This window comes from Raphanus sativus, chromosome 8 (genome assembly GCF_000801105.2).
Source record: "Raphanus sativus cultivar WK10039 chromosome 8, ASM80110v3, whole genome shotgun sequence".
NCBI lineage: Eukaryota > Viridiplantae > Streptophyta > Magnoliopsida > Brassicales > Brassicaceae > Raphanus > Raphanus sativus.
The window spans coordinates 6618802-6639336 of NC_079518.1; the positions used below are offsets into that span (position 1 = coordinate 6618802).

Below are 20535 nucleotides of genomic sequence, written 5' to 3' on the forward strand. Positions count from 1 at the left end.
TTATCCTCGAATTTGTAAATTAAATTTATCTTAGCGATAACCCCTTTTCTCTTTTTTTTCCTACATACTTGGGTATGTATACATTGACCTTATGATAAGGATCAAAAAAATCTGATGCAGTCAACTAAAATTGGTGGAATTTCATGTGATGTTGAAAAGTCTAAACAAAAATAATGCTTGGAAACTGATATGGTAAACAAATTCATGTTTGTGAATTGTAATTATTTTAGAAACTGCATTATACTCTGCTTTTTTGTTTCATTCACTGAGATTAACTATGTTTCTTGCTTTTTTGCAGGTAGGCAAGGATATCCCCATGTAACAGGTATGAAATCATGGTTCAGATTCATATAGATGGATTTAATTTAAAATTGTTTTGTGTGTCGTTTTTAAATTAAACTCGCATCCTTTATCTTCATTACTCTTCTTGCAATTTTTTCTGATATAATCATATCTTTTTTGTTGCAGGGAAGTGATGAGGATAAAAAGATTGCTCTGAAAAGAATAAGTTCTTGTTAATCTCTTTTTACTCTTTACATAAATGCAATTAAGATGTCTAGTTAGTGACAAACCTTTTAGTATCCTTTTTCTAGAGTTACTCTCATAACTTCTTTATGAGAAAACACTTGCCCACTAAACTAGCTTAGAGTAGTTAAAGAATCATTAAGCCTCAGTTCTAATGTTTTCTTTTCCACTTTTTTGAAAGAAAAGTATTGGCAGTGAAAATCTAAATGACATTATTATAATAACGTGTATGATTTGTTTTTGATTATTCCATTTCCTCACTTGCAGATGCTATTGCCTTTAGATATGAATCTTTAGACCTCTCTCCAAACACCATTCTCTTGGACTAAGAAGAGATAGTACGTAGCTGCTAAATCTTATAAACAAAAAAATGTAAGTTAAGATATATATGTGTATGAAAAGTTAGTTTTTGATGTGACATAACTTTTTATCATTTTGTAGATGATTGTTGGACTATTTCCCTTCAGAGAGGGTATGAAGCAAAGAGAAAATTATCTGGCGAATCTGGAGATGATCTCACAGTTGATGCTCTTCTCAATGGTGTTGATGTTGCCCATCAAGCATCTCGAGAAGGAATCAACTGGATTAGGAATGCATCTACTTTCATGAAAAAACTAAGGAAATGAAAGTCCACCGCCCTCCTAAGGGGATGATATTTCAGATCATGAAAGTTTTGTGACCTTCGTTAAAAAGTTGTTATCAGTATCACCCATCACAGTAACAGTGGAATGTTTTCTAGTTTATATGTTTTTCAATTAAATTTTTATTTTCAAGAAAGAGGACTAATTGATGAATGATTAGATTTGAGTTGAAAAACAAAATGCACAAAATCAGCCTTAAAGTTGTGTTGTTTGCTGAAGATTGCAATAGATCTTGGAAATTACTCTTAATCACCACCAAATCTCTATGGTAGGTCATCTAATCGCCATGTATTAGTATGTACTAGTTTATGCTAAAGATTGTCTCTTGCCGAAAGTTCTGAGAACGTTCAGTGAGCTCTGATTTCGGTATATAATTGCGTTCACTTCTTCTTCATAGGAACAATGTCATCCCCAGAGCCTTGCAGAGACGAAATACCAAATGAAGGAAAAGAAGCGGAAAGTGAGATTTACGTTATATAATAAAAATCGTCCTTATAGTGTGTAATTTTGCGATTCTATCTGGTTTCTGTGCTTTTATCTGTTTTTTGATTATAGAGAAGGACTAATCATCAAGAGCACAGTAATAAAACACTTCAGTTCTTACGGAGAGGTCGCCCAGGTTTCTATCCCCTTTCATTGTGAAACCGGTTCTCCCATGGGTTTTGTCACTTGTTCCTCTAAGTTTCTGACAATATTATAAGCTATATGCCTATATCCATACCAGAGTGTTGCTAAAAAAAATCCATACCAGAGTATTTACTCTTGTTTATTTTTTCAGATTTGCTTTTATTAGTATGGTAAAGGATGAAGAGAAGTCTTAACACTCGATGGAAGTTACTTGGGAGGGCTGAGGCTTGAGGTTACAATGGCTATAAAGAGAAGCGAATACTATGGCTACACTGACCATCTTGGTTGTAACCGGTGTCATATTGTTTAATTTGATGATCGCCGTATGGAAAGCTTATAGTTTTCCCACACTACGTACCCTCTCACCATAGTAAAATGAAGCTTGTATTTAATCCTTACTTTTAGTTCTTGTATTTTCCTTTTAGCGTAAAATTTTCAACCATGGCTTCTCACCACCGGTTAAAATTATTGAATTATCATTCACTACTAAAATTTGATATTAGAAACTTGTTACCCTTAGAAAACAATAGTTTAGAAGAACAGAAGCCTATCTACTAAGAGCTAAGCCCCCAAAAGCCAGGATAAAATTTAGATGCCCAAAAGCCAAGCAACTAAAAGCGAAGTATGAGGAAAAGGCGCAGGAATGCGATGTAACCATTCTTATGCCTTTCTTCTTAACACAGTCTTGAACCACTTTTGAATGACTTTTATTTATGTTTTGTTAGCTTGGAACAACCCCTATAATCCTTCCGAGATAGGGTTGGGTGTATTCACAGGTCTTAGTAACGCCTAAGAAGAAACAGAAAGACAAGAAGCAGAAGAAAGTCGGAATTAAATAAACTTATTTTTCTCATACGTTGCTATAGCTATTATAGTTTGCAATTTTATATTTCAAAAGGTTCCCTAATTACTTTTTCTAATGAAATATAGAGCTTCTTAGCTTTACTTAGAGAATCCTTTTAAAGCTATGTATATCATCTATTCTTCACATTTTCGACTGGTATTTTGTTTCTGTGTTTGTAATTTTAGGTTGAGACAACCCTGGAGATAAGATCTGATGATGCGGAGGGTTTTAGGCAAGCCTAAGAAGCTGCTGCAGAAGGACAAGCTAGAAGTCTAAAAAGCTCCTAAAGCCTAAGAAACTGCTGCTGAAGGACAAGCTAGAAGCCTTAAAAAGCTCAAGAAGGTCAGATTTTATTTTTATCTTAAAAACTGTACTAGTAGTTTGCTTAGCATATCTATATTTCAAAACACATTTTGCAGCTTTAACTTAACCCGTTTTCGACTTGCTTTTTACACCCAAGTATTCATATATCTTTTAAATTTATTGAATCTACTTGTCTGTTCATGACTAGTTTATGTATATCTATGACATCTGTACATTTTGGATTGGTCTTTTGTTTCTATTTAGGTTGTGACAACCACCGAGCCTTCAGAGATAGATTCTGATGATCCAGAGGCTTTGGTAAAGCCTAAGAAGCTGCAGAAGGACAAGAAGCCGAAGAAGCTCAAGAAGTGAAGACTTTAACTTTTAGCTTAACCTGTTTTTGACTTGTGCTTTTTTTTTACATGTAGTAAGTCATCTCTCTTTTAAATTTATTGAATCTTCTTTTCCGTATGTTAACTATTTTCTTTTTCCTACAAAGTGACCAAGATGAAATGGCTGCATCGAATATGTTTACTTAACTATTTGTTTCTACTTTTTTTTACATGTAGTAAGTCATCTCTCTTTTGTGATTAGTTTTTTTTTCTGCTTCTTTTACTCATTTTCTCATCTTCCAATACCATGTCAGATAATAGATGAATGTGAACGAGATGACTGAAATTGTCAAAAAACTAAAGAAGAATTCAGATTTACTTGAGAAGGTATATATGGTGTGTCCGTACTCCAGTTGTTTATTTAAGCGCTTTGTATTTGGAGTAATTGTACCTTTACACTCTGTAGCTGATCTATTTGTTTAATTTCAACCATTGTTTATATATAGGAGAAAGAAAGGCCAAAAGAAAAAGGCGGTCGGGTGCTGTTTCATATCTGAAGATACGTTTATTGAAAACCATTTTCGTTGAGGGATTCAGGTGTACCTCTCCTAGGGATGGTATGAAGAACACATTGATAAAACACTTCAGTCCTTGTGGAAAGGTTTCAAGGGTTTCTATTCCCTTTCATTGTAAAACCGGTTCTCCCATGGGGTTTGTCTCTTCTTCCTCTAAGTTTCTAACAATTTAAGTTAAATGCAAACGCTAAGATTTACTCTCTCTTTTTGTGTGTTTCGAATTTGCTTTCATTAAAATGATAAAAGATTGTAAGGCTTTAAAACTCAACGGAAGTTACTTGGATGGACATTAAGGTCACGATGGCTATAAAGAGAAGTAATACTATTTTTATACTAACAGTAAGGGTTGTAAACGTTGTGGTATCCTTGTCTAAGCACCTTATGAAACAGAGGTTTGAGAAGTGTCGCAAAAAAGGATTCTTCTCACAGGTACATTTAATTCAAACTTGGTAAGACATCAATTTGTTTTTAAATTTTGTTTATTTTTATTTTTTTCTTGAAATTGAAGATGTCATTCTCAACCGATAACTAGCTATATCCCTAACAAGTGGTTGTTTTGATTTTACATACAATAAATTTTACTCTCTCAAGGTGGTAAAGAGATCCTCAAACCCATAGGCCTTGCTCTCCCTGTTTACGCCATGTCAGTCTTTAAGCTTCCTAAAGATCTTTGTGGAAAGCTAACTTCGGCTATGAGAGAGTTCTGGTGGAGTAACGTAGGAAGGTGGTCTAGGCTTCCATGATACAAGTCTCTTCAATCAAACCCTCCTTGGCAAACAAGCTTGGAGGATATTTTCCAAACATGATTCTTTGGCAGCAAGGCTTCTAAAAAGTCGATACTTCAATAACCCCTCCTTCATTGATGCTGGTATTGGGATCCCGTCCTTCTTACGTCTGGATAGAAGCTCTAAAACTTGGTTTACTCAGAAAGATTGGTGTCCTTGTACTGGGCTGTGGAAACTATGTGTAACATGCGTCAAAGGTATGTCATCTTGGAATCCTCTTCGGTGGAATTACGTGAAGCTCTCTTGTCACCGAATCTTTTTCCTGAAAGCCGGAATATCATTGCTCTCGTATTGTTTGACTCCTGGTCGCTTGAACACGATTCTGAACAGCGCAATGGTGTGGCTCAGTCTGTTGCTGAAAGTTTCACTCGAGGCTGCCGTACCAATCATATACCGCAGTAGGAGGTCCTGCGTGGCTTCTTGGTATGTAGGCGAGGATTTCAAACTAAACTTGCTTCATCTCTGGTCATCGTGCCTTAAGCAAGTTGGTCTCACACCGATAGAGTCTTCTTTATTAGAGAGTTCAAGCCCAATGCAATATTCAAACCCAAAGGCCCATATGTTTAGGGTTTCTTACCAAGTGATTCCATGTATATTTGAGTGTTAGCTCTCTATCATTGTAACTTTGGTTGCTTTGAATGCAGCCTCTCCTTTCACATTTATGAATCATTTGCAATCTTACTTATCTTGGTGACAAACACAAAGCTTCTCCCTTTCTATTTATGCACCTAAATAAAGCTCTCCGAGCTATTTTATATTTCAATAATTCTCTGTTTTACCTTTGTTCTCATTCTTATCCACTCTATCTTTTCCTTGTCTTTACTATGGAACCCTATCGGTATTTTCAATTTGTTGTCTTCTGCTCTATTTTTGGAGTTCACACTTTTGGTTTCTTTGATCCAGTGTTAAAAAGGAAAAAAGAGAATTGTATTGTGGGATTCATGCTATTTAATTAGTTTCATAATTTATGCCTAAATAAAATGATGCAACTTTTTGTATATTTAGATCTTTTGTTTTCAAAATACTTTAGTTTTGTATTTTGAGATCCATTGTATTTAGTTTCATAATTTATGCTTAGATATTTAATGATGAGAACTTTTTTAGTCTTTTGCTTTCCTATTTTCACTGTTTAGCATAAATTTGAAGAAATTGGGAGGATAGAATACTTGGTAGGTAGACAAACACATGTTTCCTGAGACTACAACCGACATTTTGTAACATTTGATAAAAAGCTGATATTTTGTAAAATAAAGCAACACTGTATTGTGTCCAGCAGTGGATTATTTGATAATATGTTTGGGAGGGCTGGGACTTGAGGTACTAACCATACTGGTTGTGAAGGTTATGGTATTGCTTTTGATGAATGACTTATGAAACACTTCTCTAAAGTTTCCAGACTATGAATTTCACTAGATACATCAATGTTTCTTATATCAGTTTCTTGAATCTTGATAAGAAAGTAACTTCTCTTCAACAATTTCTCAGGAATTGCGTAATGAGCCGAGCCTACGAAGAAAATACTTATTTAGAAGCCCAAAATCCTGATCACTAAGAAAGAAGTCCACAAAAGCCAGGGTAAAATGCTGTCTAGGGTTTTTTCACCTCTCCAGTTTTTATTAGTGACAAGATAATTTTTTTTTATTTACACATATATATCGGCTGCATGTCACACATGCAGTCTAGGTTTCGCTTCTTTCATGTAAGCTTCTTCTCTCAATGGACAAAAAGGAGGACAAGCGCGAGGTGATCATCTTATGGCTTTTTCATAACAAAGTACGGTCGTGAACAACTTGTGAATTGAATTTTGTTTATGTTTCGTTAGATTGTAACAACCCTGGAGATAAAGTTGGGTGATTCAGAGATCTTAGGAACGCCCAAAAACCAGCAAAAAGACAAGAAGCGGCGGAAGAAGGTCGGAATTAAACTTCTTGTCCTGATACTTTTGCTTCTTCTCTTATAGATCCTTAAGATTCATTCATCCCTCTGTACATTTTATGGTTTCTTCGTTCCTATTGTAATTTTCAGGTTGATCGAGATTCCTTGTTGAAGCCTAAAAAGCTGCAGAAACACAAGTTGCGTAATAAGAAGAAGCAGAAGGTCTGATTAAATTTTTTTTGTACTGATAAATATGCTTTAGCTGTTATAGTTTGCATATCTGGCGTTCCCTAATTTCATTTATTTTTGAATATAAGCTTCTTTTCTTTACACAGAAAACATTCTCAAACGATTTGTATATATATATTTAGCCAATGTGTAACTATGATTTCTTCACATTTTCGATTGGTCTTTTGTTTTTGTTTAGGTTGCGGCAACCACAGAGCCTTCAGTGATAGATTCTGATGATCCAGGGGCTTTAGTAAAGCCTCAGAAGCCGAAAAGGCTCAGGAAGGTGATATTTAAATTTGTCTAAAAACTGTCCTTATAGTTGTATTTGGCCCTCTGTATATTTTTGGTCACCTTAGCTTAACCTGTTTTTGATTTGTGCTTTTTACACTTAATAAAACATTTTATTTTCCTAGAAAGTGATCATTTTCAAAACGACTGCATTGAATAAGTAGTTGTTGACCTTCTGCGTTTGCAACGGATCAGTTTCAAAACAAAGAAATTTTATGTTTAGTTTTTGCTGCTTCCTTAACTCATTCTTTCACTTATAATTATAATATCAGATAGTAGATGAATTAAGTAACCGTCTGGACAAGATGACTGAAATTGTCAAAAAACTAAAGAAGAATTCAGATCTACTGGAGGAGGTATGTTTGTTTTTCTTATAAAGTAAATTTTTCTTTTTGTGTTTGCAAGCTTCTCTTTGTTTGACTGTAGCTTTTTATGTGGATGAAATGAGACCGTAACGTTCTAACACTGGTGGAGTTGTTAATCTCAACCATATGTCTGCAGGAGACTAGTAACACTTCAAAGGAAAAGGTGGTAGACAATGAGTGCTATTTCGAATCTGAAGATGCAGATTTGAAAAACCGGCAAACAATTTTCGTCCTGGGATTTGATTGTTCCTTTCCTAAGGATGAAATAAAGAGAACATTGATTAAACACTTCAGTTCTTGTGGAGAGGTCTCAAGGGTTTTTATTCCTTTTCATTGTGATACTGGCTCTCCCATGGGGTTTGTTACTTCTTCCCTCAGTTTCTACCAATCTATTTAATTTATATGCATCCTAAATTATTTAACTAATTTATCCTAATTTATATGCATCTTTTTTTTTTCTTCAGTTTTGCTTTCATTAATATGAGAAATCGAGACAAGGCTTTAACACTCGATGGAAGTTACTTGGGAGGGATGAGACTTACGGTTACAATGGCTATAAAGAGAAGTGAATACTATGGATATACCAACCGTCGTGGCTGTCAACGTTGTGGTATTGCTTCAACGAAGCGGTTTAGGAAACGCTTCTATGAGGATTGCAGACTACGAATCCCGTTAGGTACATCATTTTTTTATTTATTTATTTTTGAATCTTTACAAGAAAATAACTCATTGGTGATTATTTTTAACGATTGCATTCAGAGCCTAGCAATACCTAGCAAGATCAGAAGCTACTGCTTTACCCGACCAGCTACATCATCCTTTGTATTCTAAGATGCCTTGTTTTAGCATTCTTCTACTTATGCATTATCTATGTCTAATTTAAATGTTGAATCTTTTTCTTTTTTAAAAAAAACTTGTTATTTCTTTTTTCTTTATGGTATAGTTTATCATCTATTTAAAAAAAAAACAATTCTGATATTTTGTTTTTATAGCCTAATTTTTGTTTAACCAAACCGATTGGAATAATTGAATTATCAATCGTGATCAAAAAGTGATATTAGGTTAACCAGGAATTGAGTAGTGTGAGTGGAGCCCAAAAAAATAATTTAGAAGCCCAAAAAGCCTTTCCATTAAAAGCAAAGCCCACAAAGACAAGGATGAATGTAGTTTTGGTTTTTACCTCCTGTTTCTATCCATGACATGCAGACTCTAGGGTTTTTGCCTAGCCAGTTTTTATCTACAAACTACCAGCTAGTAGTAGCTCTTCCTTTTCATTCAAATCTAATCCTTAACTAAACTCACACTTTCAAATTAAGTATGAGGAAGAGACGCAGGGAAGCCGATGTAACTCTTCTTATGTCTTTCTTCTTTACGCAGTCCTGAACAACTTTCGAATGACTTTTATTTCTGTTTTATTAGCTTGAAACAACCCCTAATCCTTCCGAGATAGGGTTGGATGATTTGCAGGTCTTAGTAACGCCTAAGAATAATCAGAAGAAGGTCGGATTTAAACTTCTTGTCTTTATACTTTGCTTTAGCTGTTATAGACAAAGTCCAGTGGTGAACCACTCGTGAATGGATTTTTTGTTTCTGTTTTGTTAGGTTGTAACAACCACGGAGAACGGTTTGGGTGATTCAGAGATCTCAAGAACGCCCAAAAACCAGCAAGAGGACAAGAAGCGGCAGAAGAAGCAAAAGAAGGTGGGATTTAAACTTCTTGTCCTGATACTTCTGCTTCATCTCTTATAGATCCTTACGATTCATTCATCCCTCTATACATCTTATGGTTTCTTCGTTCCTATTGTAATTTTCAGGTTAATCAAGATACCTTATTGAAGCCTAAAAAGCTGCAGAAACACAAGTTGCGTAATAAGAAGAAGCAGAAGAAGGTCTGATTTAAACTTTTTTGTCCTAATACTTTTTTTTTTTTGGTAAAATTTTGTCCTAATACTTATGTTTTAGCTGTTATTGTTTGCATATCCGGAATTTCAAAACGTACCCTAATTACTATATTTGAAATATTAATATGAGCTTCTTAGCTTTACTTATAAGACATTCTAAATCGAATTGTATTTGTTTTGAGCCTGTGTATATCTATGATTTCTCAACATTTTCGTTTGTTTTTTTTTGTTTCTGTTTAGGTTGCGACAACCACCGAGCATTTTGAGATAGATTCTGATGATCCTAAGAAGCTCAAGAAGATAACAGTTTGTCTCTCTTTTAATTTTATTGAATCTACTATATTATGTTTATGATAGGCTAACTATTTTTCCCTAGAAAGTGACCAAGATAAAATAACCGCATTAAATATGTTTGCCTATAGCATCTTTTTCTACTTCTTCCTATAGGAGTGTTACGAGGAATCATTTTCAAAACAATTATTTGTTTGTGATTAGTTACTCGTTTTTTCTTCTTGTTATACTATATCAGATAATTGATGAATTAAGCGATCGTTGTGAACGAGATGACTGAAATTGTCAAAAAACTAAAGAAGACTTCAGATCTACTTGAGAAGGTATGTCTTACGGTACTTGTTAAGCTATTGTATTGTATGTTGAGGAATGGTACCTTTACACTCTATTTGTTTAATTTAAACCATTGTTCCTATATATGTATATAGGAGAAAGAAACTCCAAAGAAAAAGGTGGTTGAGTGCTGTTTCGAATCTGAAGATGCGTTTCGTAACCACCAGAAAACCGTTTTCGTTGAGGGATTCAGGTGTTCCCCTCCTAGGGGTGATATCAAGAGCGCATTGATAAAACACTTCAGTCCTTGTGGAGAGGCATCGACGGTTTTTATTCCCTTTCATTGCCAAACCGGTGTTCCCATGGGGTTTGTCTCTTCTTTCCTCTTGTTTCTAACAATTTAAAGTTAAATGCAAACGCTTATAGGATTTACTCTCTCTCTCTCTCTCTCTCTCTCTCTCTCTCTCTCTCTCTCTGTTTGTTTCAGATTTGCCTTCATCAATATGATAAAAGATTACGATAAGGCTTTAACACTCGATGGAAGTTACTTGGATGGACTGAGGCTTACGGTCAAGATGGCTATAAAGAGAGAGGAATACTATGTTTTTACTAACCACAAGGGTTGTAAACGTTGCGGTATTGCGTTGTCCGCGAACCTCAAGAAACAGTGGTCTGAGCAGTTTTACAGCAGAAATAGATTGTCCTCTCAGGTACACATTTTATTCAAACTTGGTAAGACTTTAATTTGTTTTTTAATTTCTGATCATTTGTTTTCTTCTTGAAATTGCAGATGACATGCGTACCTGTAACTAGGTGTCCCTAACAAGGGGTTGTTTTGTTGTTCCAATACAACAAATTTCGTGTGTTCTCAAAGTGGTTCTATTATGGGATTCATGCTATTTATTTTTCATAATTTGTTCCTAAATATGTAGTGATGAAACTTCTTTTGGTTTTCAAAAATACTTTAGTTTTTATGTATTTTGGGATCTATGCTATCTAGTTTCATAATTTAAGCTTAAATATTTAATGACGAAATTTTTTTTTATCTTTTTCTTTTTCTTTCTTATTTTCACTGTTTAGCATAAACTTAACTAATCTGTTTATAGGAGAAAGAAACTCCGGAGGAAAAGGTGTTCGAGTGTCTTTACGAATCTAAAGAAGCGTTTATCGAACACAAGAGAAGCATTTTCGTTAGGGGATTTGATTGTTCCTTCCCTAGGGATGAGATCAGGAGCACATTAATAAAACACTTCAGTTCTTGCGGAGAGGTCTGCGAGGTTGCTATCCCCTTTCATTGTAAAACCGGTTCTCCCATGGGGTTTGTCACTTCTTCCTCTAAGTTTCTGACAATTTTGTTAAGTTATATTCATACCAAATATTTACTCTCTTTTTTTCCATTCAGATTTGCTTTTATTAATATGGTAAAGGATGAAGAGAAGGCCTTAACACTGGATGGAAGTTACTTGGGAGGGATGAGGCTTGAGGTTACAATGGGTATAAATAGAAGCGAATACCATGGCTACACTGGCCGCCTTGGTTGTAACCGGTGTCGTCGTGTTTTGTTGAAGCGCCGTATGGAAGACTTCTATAGTTTTCCGACAATACCAATCCCCTCACCAGGTACATCAATTTCTTTTTCTTTATTTTTGAATCTTTTTTAAACTATTATTTATTTTTTGAATCTTGATAATATTGATTACTCCTTTTTAATTTGTTCTGATTTTTCCCTTTTGATATTGCAGAGATCAATAGAAGCAGGGCTAGTCAGAGTCTCACTACCAAGATCAAGAAGTGATACGCCTTTGGTCAAAAAAAAAAGATCAAGAAGTGTTGCCAACCAACTACATCATGCTTGCATAAATTTCTGTGTTCCAAATGTTTTATGGGAATCGTTCGTTTTATCTAGTTTCATAATTTATGTTTAATCAAATGTTGAATTTTTCTTTTCTTTTATAATACTAGTATTTATCTTCTTCTTTTTTTTAATGAAGTTAGTATGTATAACATTGAAATACGAGAGTTATCAAAACTTTATAATGTATAATAAAAGCAACATTAGTAAATAGCAAAATAATATATTGCCAATTTTTCGTATCATATTCTTTTTAGATAAATTTTAACAGTTTAATCTTTAAGGGATACAAATTATAGGTTTATTTTTAATAATATTAAAATTGTAAATAATATATAAAAATAAATAAAGAAAATCTTAATAAAATGTATTAGAAGGTACACGAAAATGCAGCTAAGGTTTTAGCTAATATATAGACGACGGTAGCCAAACGACGAGTTAAATTGCGTTTTGGAAGGAAGTGAGAATATTCTTGGATGCTTACCAGGCACGACGTGAGACCTGGCCTGTTAAGTTGTAACTACAGTTTCCAGATAAAAAAATAGACGATAACAAACAACCAGAGACAGAACCCAAACCACTCATAAAACAAACAGAGAATCTCTTTGTCTGAAACTCAAACCCCTTGAGCCTCCATTACAACCATATTCTGTCTACCATGCATTGAATCGTTTTCACTATCTTTCTGAACTTGCGCCATATAATATGATATATATAATTCCAACAGACTGCACAGATAAATAAAATTATAATGTTTGATTGATGATATGTAACGTGAAAACTAAAGACTCCAAATCCCTTTGATCCAGCCACCAAGTCAACAACTTATCTGCACTATAATTCATTTGATTCAGGTTTTGGTGACATGGTTCCATTCTGGTTCTGCTGAGACTGTGGCTGTGGCTGCTGTGTTAACTGGCTGATGTTGAGTTGCTGGAACATCTCGGCGTTGAGTGATTGCATCTTTGATCTACCAGCTTCGTTGTGGCTGGTCTCACCAATTGCTAGTTTCAGTCTCTGGACTTCCCCACTAAGTGCTTCATTCAAAGCTGCCACGGAAGAAAAAAAACAAATCATTTTCTCACACTCCTTTAAGGGAAACATATATATATGACCTAATAGTTGTTCCACTAAGCTTCGAATACAAAATATAAAAAAAAAAGAAAATAGAGATTTCTTCAAGTTAGTACTCAAATTATCAAGAGGAAATGCATACCATCGCGAAGCTGAGCTTGCTGCTCCATAGCTTGAAGACGAAACTTGAGCTCATTGTTCTGGTTTGTCAACCCGTCATATCTCTCTGTGGATCAACAATTTCTTATACTTTTATTTTTGTGGCATAATTTCTGTTTAACGCAAGTACGCAACAGATTGGAATACTTGAATTTATATCAATCATTTTTTTTTTTGGGTGAACAATTTATATCAATCATGATCAGATTGATATTAGGTTAAGCAGGAATTGAATAGTGACTAGAAGTCTAGAAGCCCCAAAAAATTAATTTAGAAGCCCAAAAAGCTTTTCATTAAAAGTAAAACCCACAAAGGCCAGGATGAATGTAGTTTTTGTTTTTTACCTTCTGTTTCTCTTTTAATTTTATTGAATCTACTATATTATGTTTATGAATATGCTTACTATTTTTTTCCCTAGAAAGTGACCAATATAACAAATTCCGTGTGTTCTCAAAGTAGTTGTATTATGGGATTCATGCTATTTAGTTTTATAATTTATGACTAAATAATTAATGATGAAACTTTTTTATTTAGTCTTTTGCATTCTTATTTTTACTGTTTAGCATAAACTTAAAGAAATTACAACCTCAGGCTAAAATGGATAATATGCACATTCTTAACCAAAATGATTGGCCAGCAAAATGGATAATATGCACATTATCTACTCTATTAAAATAGAGTCCTATTTGAAATTACCTTGGCATATTTTAAATTTGGGCCTATTGACTAATGTTGTGACTAAATGTTAAAACACATATGACATGCGATTTATTTGATGACCGATATATTTACATTAAACAAACTTTAATCATTCTGATTAATATTAAAATCTATCCAACATCTAGGTTATTTCTAGCGTCGTCGTCTTCTCCTCTCCTCTGTTCCACCATCATTACCTTCGACCATTATACACAGATAAATTTGCATGAAACAAAGAACAAAGTGGAATTTAGGGTTGGTGGACTGATTCGTGACCAGCAATTCTCTTTGATTCGATCAAGAGTTTTTGCTTCTTTCAATCATTTAGAGAAAGGAATCTTCAGATATCAGGTCCGGTTGATCCATACGAAAGGCCATGTGAGTGTATTAGATTTGTTCCATTCGATTTCAGGTTCTACCTTTCAATCCTCAATTTGCTTTATAGAGTTTTACTGAGTAGGTTGAATCATGAAAAACAAAAAAACTTTGCAATTTTGTTTCTGGGTATACATATCTTTAAAATAAGGTGTTTGTGAATTGGTGGGCTAAGCACATAAACTCTACAAAGTTGTTATCTTCAAAAACGAAAACAAAAACTCAGAGTTGAGACCATTGCTCAGTTATTACTAAAGGATCAAGATTTATCTAGCAAAATAAGAAATAACAATCGGGTCCTTAGAAAACTATATGAATTTTGATGGCAAGAAACAAAGATGAGAGCTCAGGTTAGTATCTGTGATTTCCACCCTTGATTGTTGATCATCCCATCCCATGCACTCTTTCGTGAATTTTCTCTTGAATCAAAGTATCAGAGCTATGTTTTGTTTAATGCAGAGCTCAGGTCAGTCACTATCTGAGTGGAACAGAGACGAGTGAATTTTTGAGTCAATGCCAAAAAGATATTTAGAAGATGCGAAAGCTCCTAAGCAAGCTTTCCCTTCACACGTTTCTGTATGGTTTTAGACGTGCGGATCAGGCATTCAAAAGATCAAGGTCACTGTTAAATCTACTCAGTTCAGACTTGATGTTCTCAAGAATGTTGAGAGCAATGCTGAGGCGACTTTAAAGCTTTGACTCCATTTCTATGTGTTTTATTGATTTGGCCATATGTCCAGTAGCTAATTGCCAATTGTGATTTTCAGGTCAAAGTTTTGGATGTTGATGCCTTTTTCATATCACACATCCAACTGAACCAAGCAGCAAAACAGAGGTGGAGGACTTATCGTGTACTGTAAGAATCCATGGTATTTTCTTCTTTATGCTACTCTTTTTTCAACTTTTGTTTAAGTCACATTGTGCTGACTCTCTCTATTTTGCTGCTTACATGTCAAACCCATGCCACATTGAGTTGATTTTGACAAGATACCACACCAAAGAACCGACTTGAAATCGACTCGAAAATAAAAGTTTTGAATCTGATTGGACATATGCATAAACACTAGAACATATCATTAATTGTTATATCCAAAGAACCGACACCAACTCCGACCTGAACAAAAGCCGAATAAGTATTCGAAAAATACAAGACATTAATATATTTAAAATTATTAGTTATGTAATCTATTAATTTAAGGTACTAAATTTTATCTACTTAAAAATTTCACAATTAAATTTGGACTGTTTCAATTTTGTTATTACGATTGACCCTCTGAAATTAATAGATTGTATATTATTTGATGCTATAAAATGAATACAACCATCTACTCTATTAAAATAGAATCCTAAGTTTATCTATTATAAAAGTTGTCATTAACTTTTGGACTATTTCAAATTTGTTAGAAAAGTGCATAATTTATGGACCATTTAGTTTAATATACTATAATCTAATTTAGTTTAATATACTATAATCTAATTATTACATATATCTCGCTTCTTTTACAAACCAAACAAGCCAACTTGAATTAAATCAGCATATAATCTCTTATAAGTAAACCAAATTAAATTATCTATACACGACCTTTCATTGAATTCTTTATATGTTAAATTATATTCTGTTAATATATGGGCTTCATCCAAAAACTAATTGGGTATCCCAACCCTTTTTATATTCTAAGTAAATCCATAAAATTTTGGTATATTATATATGTATATTATATACCACCAAATATATAGAATAATCAGAAAAACAATATCTATGCACAAGTCAGCACTAACCTTTGTCATAAACCAAAGAAAAAAGCAAAATCAAATAATCTAATCTCAAACCATTGTTACAAACATGTATGTGTTTTTCATAAAAATTTAAAAAGCAACTGAACTATAAATAAAACTAAAACATAAATAAAAATCATTTTTATTTTTAAATTTTTTATAAAATTGTTCCGCCCTTCAAAAGGACGGGTCAAAATCTAGTAAGAAATTATAAAACACCCACCCAGACGCGTGAATTTATACCCCCAATATTTTTTTCTAATTCAATGCACTTATGTAAAAATTCATTAGTTTTTTAAATTATGTTATTTGTAGCCGTTGATGTCAAGTTTTTTAATTTCATTTTATAGAAATAATTTGAGCAAAATCCATATCAAATATGTATATACAGCAGAAACTCTATAAATTAATATTTGATAAATTAATAAATACGATAATTTAATAATTTTTTCCAATCCTAAATTGAATTGATTCAAAATATAACACAAATTCATAATTATAATAACATTTTTTAGGAAATCATATATAAATATATGGTCTCTTTACAATTATAGACTAATAATTTATAAATTAACATATTTTATGTAAGTACGACCAACTATTTTATTGTTTGTTTTTATATTCACAACAAAATTAATTTATATTTTTTTAACAAATATATTTTGATGAAATTTAGTAAAAACATATCTAAATCCATAATTAAATTCTATGAAACACAATTAATATATACCAAATAATATCATAAAATTATATATGTCAAATTTCAAAAACAAAAATTAATATATTCATACAAAAAATCAAAATATTTTTCTTATTTTAGATAAAAATACATCTTGAAATAGATAAATCTAAAAAGATTTTTTTTAAAAATTAATAATTCTATAAATTAATAAAATATCATAATCTTAATATTATTAATTTATATAATTTTTACTGTACTATATTGTATTAATATTTTTAAGAATATTCTATATAATTTATTTGAAACTTAAATTCTATATAATTTGCAATTTGCAAATACATTTTCTTTTGTGTATTTTTTGGTTTTGATCGAAATGATGAAGATTGTTTCATTAAATGAAATCTGTAGATTCTCGTAATATATGGAAGATATCATAATTTTGTGCTGAAAATATTTTTTTGATGATATGAATATAGGTTTCGATTATATTCGATCTCCGACCATATTTGTCATTTTTGCCAAGGCAAAAGATTCTGTCCTCGCATATGCCAGGGACTCATACTTATTTAAAAGCCATTCTTTGTATTTTTCCTTTTCTGCCTCATATTACATACAACACCTATGTAATGGGGTGCCATATCGAAAGATTTTGTTCCTGGGTTTCTTTGTCTACACCATCACCAAGTCGCGGTGAGAACACTCAAAAATGTACTTGTGCCTTGGGGACATTCAAATTTTTACATAAACAGATTCTTACATTTTAGGATATTTTAGACAGTTTGTCTCATGCTGCAATGCTTGGACGAAGAGATTGTTAGTGTAAAAATTTCAAATTTTTTGAGTATCAAAATATATAACATTTTCATAAATACAGCCGACCAATATAATTATATTCACATGCCTTCAATTGCATGACTAAATCTTTACACTGGTGGAGTTGTTAATCTCAACCATATGTCTGCAGGAGACTAGTAACACTTCAAAGGAAAAGGTGGTAGACAATGAGTGCTATTTCGAATCTGAAGATGCAGATTTGAAAAACCGGCAAACAATTTTCGTTCTGGGATTTGATTGTTCCTTTCCTAAGGATGAAATAAAGAGAACATTGATTAAACACTTCAGTTCTTGTGGAGAGGTCTCAAGGGTTTATATTCCTTTTCATTGTGATACTGGCTCTCCCATGGGGTTTGTTACTTCTTCCCTCAGTTTCTACCAATCTATTTAATTTATATGCATCCTAAATTATTTAACTAATTTATCCTAATTTATATGCATCTTCTTTTTTCTTCAGTTTTGCTTTCATTAATATGGGAAATCGAGACAAGGCTTTAACACTCGATGGAAGTTACTTGGGAGGGATGAGACTTACGGTTACAATGGCTATAAAGAGAAGTGAATACTATGGATATACCAACCGTCGTGGCTGTCAACGTTGTGGTATTGCTTCAACGAAGCGGTTTAGGAAACGCTTCTATGAGGATTGCAGACTACGAATCCCGTTAGGTACATCATTTTATTTATTTATTTATTTTTGAATCTTTACAAGAAAATAACTCATTGGTGATTATTTTTAACGATTGCATTCAGAGCCTAGCAATACCTAGCAAGATCAAGAAGCTACTGCTTTACCCGACCAGCTACATCATCCTTTGTATTCTAAGATGCCTTGTTTTAGCATTCTGCTACTTATGCGCATTATTTATGTCTAAATTAAATGTTGAATCTTTTTCTTTTGTCAACTGTTTGAATCTTTTTTTTTTATTTTATGAAAACTTGTTATTTCTTTTTATTTATTTATGGCAATCTTTCATCTATTTTTTCAAAAGCAATTTCTTATACTTTTATATCAGTCATGATCAAAATTGATATTAGATTAAACAGGAATTGAATAGTGAGTCGGGCCCCAAAAATTAGTTTAGAAGCCCAAAAAACTTTCCATTAAAAGTAAAGTCCACGAAGACCAGAATGAATGTAGTTTTTGTTTTTTACCTTCTGTTTCTCTTTTAATTTTATTGAATCTACTATATTTTTTTTTTGATAACCCTGGTATCCGAATGCCTCGAGAGGAATCCGACTAGCGCCTAATGACCGTCTCGGAAATCTGGGCATTGCCCGCCAGAGAGCCCGCCGAAAGCATCCAGGAGGGCTGGTGATCACCCCATGTTAAGCCACCAGTGGCCACGCGCAGCAGATCTGGGCTTCTCTGTATTGGGTCCAAAGGTCCCTTAAGATAATCACCACAAATCTGCAAGAAGTAGCCTCGAATCTACTATATTATGTTTATGAATATGCTTACTATTTTTTCCCTAGAAAGTGACCAATATAAAATGACCGCATTGAATAATATATATATTTTTTTTTTGAATAATATGTTATCTATAGCATTTTTTTCTACTTCTTATTAGGAGTTACAAGGAATAATTTTCAAAACAAAGAAAATTTGTGACTAGTTACTCATTTATTTTCTTCTTGTAATACTTTATTTATAGAGTAATTGGTATATATGTACACCTAAACCAACCTTTTTTTTTATTACAACACCTAAACCAACCTCTATTTTTGCAATCCCCTATATATTAATTGAGAAACATTTCGAAAATTAGAACCTTAATTTTGTATTAATTAAAAAAGCTCCTATCCTACGTGTCATTCAATTAGAATGTTCAATTGTCCTACGTGGCAAGTTTAGAATGAAATTGAAAAATTTGCTGGTCTATTACATTATTTAACTCGCTACTAGGTAAAAAAATTAAACGATTATATGATATATCATTGTTGTCTATTTTAAATATGCATTGGTTATCTTCAAAGCTGAGCATGTGCTCCACTGCTCCATCTTCGTCGCCTTGCTGTGCTCCTCCGTGACCAGACGCCGCCGACTCGAGATCTCATCTCCACGACTTCTCCATTTCTCGCTAAGCTGCAAATCGACACGGCTGACTTCAATCCGTGGTCATTCTCGTGCTCAGCTTCTCAACGGCGTCCAGTCTCCATCTCTCACCACGAAGCTTCTCCGCCGCGGCTCCTCTTCTCTCACCACGAAGCCATCTCCACTTCTCGAGCTATTCTCCTCTTCACTCACCACGATCTCAGGCGGCATCAATTGATCACAATCAAGTCTCCAAGCCACCGTGAAGCACTGTTCAAGTCGTCAAGACCCTCCGTCGTCGTCGTTGGGGTCGAGCTTTGCGAAAAGAAAAGCTTCGATAGTCTCCAATGGAGAACTTTAGATTATTTGCAAATCTGGTCCCTAGAATCTTAGTTATTCGCGCATTCGCCCCAAAACTCTTAAAATTGCAGAAATGCCCTTGCGAATTCACCCAAAACTTTCAATTGTGCATTTTAGACCCTGTGATATGCAAATGTGTATGCAAATGCAATATATACATCTAAATGCAACCTAAAATGATCATAATAAACTAAAATATGAATCTAAAAACCTATAAAAACATGAGATATCATTAATATATAAGGGATGCTAAACCATTGATCATTAATTTTTAACGTAATAATTTTAACAGTTTTAGTAATTTATTGTTGGTTTTTTAAATTCAAAATATAACAAAAAATCTAAACTATTAATTTTATAGCTAATTTGATTGTTTAATTTATTTTAATAATATAAAATTATACAAAAATGATGGAGGATATATAAATTGTTATCAAATCTTATTTATTAGAATCATTAATTTTCATATATATATATATTAGTCATATTTGGTAATTCCGTAGCTTTTATATAAGGGATAGGAAAAACAATTTATAGAAATTATGTTCAATCGATTTTTAAATTGACTGTGAAAGCGACACGTGGCGAAATTAGTGTGAATGCATTAAAGTCAATAATTCTGTTTTAATATATAAGGGATATCATCTTCACTTTTAAAATATACATCAAGTATCTTCATTATAGTTATGATAAACGAATATATGTTATCAGATTTTTTTTGCATATCGTTGATATGCTATCATATCAGTTTAAATGTATTGTTCCAATGCTATCATATCAGTTTGAGTGAGGTTTGGTTTCGACAATATACAGAAGAACAAGGATAAGCAATA

At 33.1% G+C, this 20535-nt stretch overlaps 3 protein-coding genes across 8 annotated transcripts; 2 read left to right on the forward strand and 1 right to left on the reverse strand.

Annotated features, from left to right (window-relative positions):
• The first annotated feature begins 5272 nt into the window (after positions 1-5272).
• LOC108822506 (uncharacterized) lies at positions 5273-8317 on the forward strand. Of its 3 annotated transcripts, none has more exons than XM_056992536.1 (10): positions 5273-5979; positions 6118-6207; positions 6311-6375; positions 6455-6544; positions 6658-6729; positions 6935-7021; positions 7299-7382; positions 7528-7748; positions 7856-8067; positions 8151-8317. In XM_056992536.1, the coding sequence occupies exons 3-10, from the start codon at positions 6349-6351 to the stop codon at positions 8165-8167; spliced, it is 810 nt and encodes a 269-aa protein (XP_056848516.1). In that variant the 5' UTR covers positions 5273-5979; positions 6118-6207; positions 6311-6348; the 3' UTR covers positions 8168-8317. The 3 variants fall into 3 exon arrangements, with proteins under 3 accessions (XP_056848516.1, XP_018451111.1, XP_056848515.1); XM_018595609.2 differs by having other exon boundaries at positions 5273-5470; XM_056992535.1 differs by having other exon boundaries at positions 5273-6207.
• A 3945-nt stretch (positions 8318-12262) lies between these two features.
• Positions 12263-13075, reverse strand: LOC108822509 (bZIP transcription factor 29-like). The gene is made up of 2 exons (XM_018595611.2): positions 12925-13075; positions 12263-12757 (listed from the first exon to the last, which is right to left on the reverse strand). The coding sequence occupies exons 1-2, from the start codon at positions 12950-12952 to the stop codon at positions 12543-12545; spliced, it is 243 nt and encodes an 80-aa protein (XP_018451113.1). The 5' UTR covers positions 12953-13075; the 3' UTR covers positions 12263-12542.
• Positions 13076-13661: 586 nt separating this feature from the next.
• On the forward strand, positions 13662-18268 carry LOC130498858 (nucleolin 2-like). Of its 4 annotated transcripts, XR_008937845.1 has the most exons (7): positions 13662-14018; positions 14475-14633; positions 14783-14884; positions 16950-17163; positions 17438-17658; positions 17765-17976; positions 18061-18268. XR_008937845.1 is itself a non-coding variant. In XM_056992540.1 (5 exons), exons 2-5 carry the CDS (start codon positions 14882-14884, stop codon positions 18075-18077), a joined length of 453 nt encoding a protein of 150 aa, XP_056848520.1. In that variant the 5' UTR covers positions 14025-14633; positions 14783-14881; the 3' UTR covers positions 18078-18268. The 4 variants fall into 4 exon arrangements, 1 of the variants encoding a protein (XP_056848520.1); XR_008937844.1 differs by lacking the exon at positions 16950-17163 and having other exon boundaries at positions 13668-14018; positions 18061-18267; XR_008937846.1 differs by lacking the exons at positions 13662-14018; positions 16950-17163 and adding an exon at positions 14025-14365.
• The last annotated feature ends 2267 nt before the right edge of the window (positions 18269-20535 follow it).